This window comes from Camponotus vicinus, unplaced genomic scaffold (assembly GCF_025532165.1).
Source record: "Camponotus vicinus isolate PSW18456_S1 unplaced genomic scaffold, iyCamVici1.0 SCAF_5, whole genome shotgun sequence".
NCBI lineage: Eukaryota > Metazoa > Arthropoda > Insecta > Hymenoptera > Formicidae > Camponotus > Camponotus vicinus.
In genome coordinates, this window is record NW_028141977.1 from 6,863,400 (window position 1) to 6,867,530 (window position 4,131).

The 4,131-nt window shown below is 28.7% G+C and overlaps 1 protein-coding gene across 1 annotated transcript; it reads right to left on the reverse strand.

Annotated features, from left to right (window-relative positions):
* Window positions 1-2,208: 2,208 nt before the first annotated feature.
* LOC145972362 (zinc finger BED domain-containing protein 4-like) lies at window positions 2,209-2,977 on the reverse strand. Its single transcript, XM_083100920.1, is given in 2 exon segments — window positions 2,209-2,699; window positions 2,749-2,977. Coding segments are annotated over 2 exon segments (720 nt in total).
* Between the last annotated feature and the right edge of the window lie 1,154 nt (window positions 2,978-4,131).

Here is a 4,131-nt window from a genome sequence, read left to right on the forward strand (position 1 = left end):
ATGTTTGTTGTAAACTATTTGTTGTATCAATAAAGCATTCAGACTCATTAATTGTGTTATGAGAGATAATATGTGTATCAACGTTGCCACTAACTATAAAAAAGTAAAATGATTATGTACTATGTTTTATATCATAATATAATTAAAAATTAGATAATTAAATTCTTACTAGTATCTTTATTTAATTGTACGACTGGTACATATGGATTGCATTCTGGAAGTATGACGTTAGAGGTAAATTTATTTTGCACCGCAATAGTGACATTTTTATCTGCTCCATCATTTTGTGTCGTCAACTCTTTATTATTTATATCTTTTGTATATTTAATAGGAAGTGTGCGAAAACTATTTGTCATTTTGATAACACATTCAGATTTATCACTTGTATCACCGGCAAAAATATGCCTATTCGTGTCATTATTATCTATAAAATAATTTATAATCAATTCTACGTGACGTTCTAAAATTTATGTATATTTTTATGTTCTTTATGTATTCTTACATATTTTTCATAAGTAAAAATTCTTACCAGTATCTTTATTTAACGTTAGTTGTACGACTGGTATTTTTAAATTTAAATTTTTAGCTATTATATTAAGCACTTCATGATTATCTAAAAATATTTTTATATTAATTAACAAACACAATTTGAAATAAAATTTAAATTGGAAACGTAGTAAATAAAACGTTTAGTAAATAAAATTGCTAAATTTAAAGAAAATTAGTAAATAAAATTTAAATGAGATAAGATGCATTTATCTGTTTTAATGTTGATTCAACAGAGATAATCCTATTTACAAAATCAATTGTATAAAATCAGACTTTATTTAACGTGTTGTTATAGGGAATGTTTGTACTTATATTAGAATATTATAACATTAGGATTATAACAGAATTTTTATATGTAACAATTATCAAAAAGTAAAACTACTTGAAATTAATTAATGAAATTATCAAACAGTTTTAAAAAGTTCAACATATTCAATGCAGACAATATTAGGTAAATTAAATTTAAGTAAAAATTTATTGATCAAAAATAAAAAATTAATCTTATCAAAGATAAAAAAACGTTTAATTTTCACAATAAATGTGACTTATTAGCATTTTTTAATGAATAATATATTAATTTTTTTAAAAATCACCTTATAGATCAATTTTTTTCCAAAATTTTTAATACATATAAAAATATGAAAGTGACAAAATAACTAATAATATAAAATAATATATAACATTATTATATATAATAAATTAGAACATTTTATAAAAAATATTTTATATTTAAGATATTTTTCATATATATTCTCTCCCTTTCTTTCGAATGTTTTAATAAGATATCAAGTATTTCATAAAATATTTATTTCTTAATCATATTCCTATAATATTCTTGTACGCAGAGAACTACTTTAATGCAGAAGGAAAAAAACAAATTAAAATATGCAAAATCAAATAATGCAGAATCAAATTATTATAAAAATATACATCTATGTAAAATACTAGGTAATCGTATATTATTATTTATTAATTGATAAAAATTAAAACTCTACAATTATTATAAAAAGAAATTGTTTTAAGATACTACTTCAGAACATTACTTAATATTAGAATAAAATACTTACCGTTCGATGCAATTAATTGTTTCCTTCTTCGTGTATTTCGAGATTGAACCAAATAATTTTTTCGATACTTATATATGCCATACATATTGAAACTGAGTCTTACGTGAGTATTACAGTATTGTCAGTTGTATAAAATCTGTATGAATGTTTAACAATGCATTATGTGCGTTATGTGCATCTGAGTCAAAAAATCCATCTACGTCATCTGAAATTAGAATACATATATACATAAAATATTATACAGTGATTTATATTTAATAGTAAAAAAACACTTTAAATAAACAATAAAGTATATATATATATATATATATATATATACTTTATTGTGTATTAAAGTGTTTCTTTACTATTAAATATAATCACTGCATAATATTTTATGTATATATGTATTCTAATTTCAGATGACGTAGATGGATTTATATATATATATATTTTTTTTATTTTATATATATATAAATATACAGGGTGTCCCATTTTAACTTGGACAGTAAAATATCTCAAAAACTAAGCCCAGCAAACAAAAATGTTTCAGACAAAAGTTGTATGGTTTCGAGAGAGACATAAGATGGTACCATTGATTTGACCTTAAGAGTTATTCATGTTTTAAAACACATATATTTTTGCCAATTTCTCGATCTGTTTCATGTAGACTATCAATTATTTTTTTCAAAGAAGATATTAATGGAATCACAGACGAAATCGAAACATTAGCACTACTGAGCTCCCTTGTTATCTCCTCGAATGGTTTTAATAAATTAATCAGTTTTTCTAGAACAACCCAATCATGAGATGTAAGCTGAGGGATCTTATGGTTAGAAGATGCGTAAAGACATAATGAATCTTTAATTTGCAAAATTCTCTCTATCATATAGAATGTGCTATTCCATCTTGTAGGACAATCCTGTAATACATGCAGCTTTGGCTGGTCAAGTTTTTCTTCCAATGCTTTTAATTCATCCTGAGCGGTGTTTGAATGATGAAAATGCATCGCTATCTTTTTACATTTTTTTATTAAGTCGACTATCATCTCTTGTGCGTTTATTCCATCTTTAACTATAAGTTGTATTTGGTGGGCTGTGCAATCTATATCTTTTACATGTAATAAAGACATACTCTTTTTCATAAATCGAACCCGAATCTCTAATTATGCAAAGAACTTTCTCCATAGGTATACCTCAGAAAGATAACATTTTCTCAATTTTTGCGGCTATATTTTCGCCCGTGTGGCGACCATCATTGAATATCTCTGCTTTTAAAATTATCAATTTTCTTTCATAATCGCGTGTAATTCCGTGACAGGTCAAACTTAATAAGGACACACCAGAAGAAGAATCCGTCCATATGTCTGTTGTAAATGACATCTTCTCGAATTGTGTTAGTAGTTCTTTCCAAAATCGCACATTCGTTACATCACTAATATATATACAGGGTGATTCAAAATAACCCCTGTGTCCCTGAAATGACATATTCTTGAATCAATTCTAAGACGATTTTTCCTTCGGCAAAATTTCGTCCGAAGCTTAGTTTTTGAATTATTAAAGGAAGTAGTTAACGTATGACGGGTCGAATACAAGAGGCAGGCAAGGGTGGCGCGATTCACCGTCAGACGCGGGTGCTTACGCGGGGCGCCTGCTGCGATCAGCTGGTCGCTATACACATACAGACACACATGCGAACACATACATTCTCGCTCTGTCTGTCTGTCTGTCTGTCTCTCTCTCTCTCTCTCTCTCTTATTCGCTCACTCACCTGTAATTTTTTTTTTTTTTTTACGAGAGAGGGGAAAATGCATTTTATGCATACCCACCGGTCGATCCAGTGAGTTATGTGGGACTCGAGTACCAAGTCGAATTACCAACTCGGTACTCCCTACCCACTAAAAACCCCTCTCTTTTCACGAATTTCCTTTAACACACTGTCCCTCTGACTTCCCGAGATCTGTTTTCACATAACGTCAAAAAATAGTTATTATTACCTTGTTCGATGACTTTTGATGTATTGCTGTAATTGCTTGAAGGAGAAATGAATTTTCCGATAGATCGTACGTTCTCAAATTTAACGTAGATATCACGTTGCAAAAGACAAGAAATCCACACTAAATTATTAACTGAAAGTTTTTCTTCTTTCATGAACTGTATTCTTTTATTAAACTTTAACGTAATCACATTTATTTACTCACTCGATGAGACGAGAAATTTACTAATGACTCTATCACTAATCACTATTAATCACCGTCGAATAATAATTGTTGGCGATTAAAAATCACTCGATGAAAGAAACACGCGCGGACACGTTATTACACGACGCGACGACGCGACTACGCGACAATGCGACGATAATTACGACTCGGCGACTGCAAGCAGTTTTTTGTCATGGTAGGTTGCGGTAGGTTAAGGTACTACTGGCGCTATCGAACGCGATCATGTGTTCGATTGAAGAATGCGGTAAACATAATAAACATTTAACATATTAATATTATTATTATCATGAATGTGTGTGATATCCATACATCGTA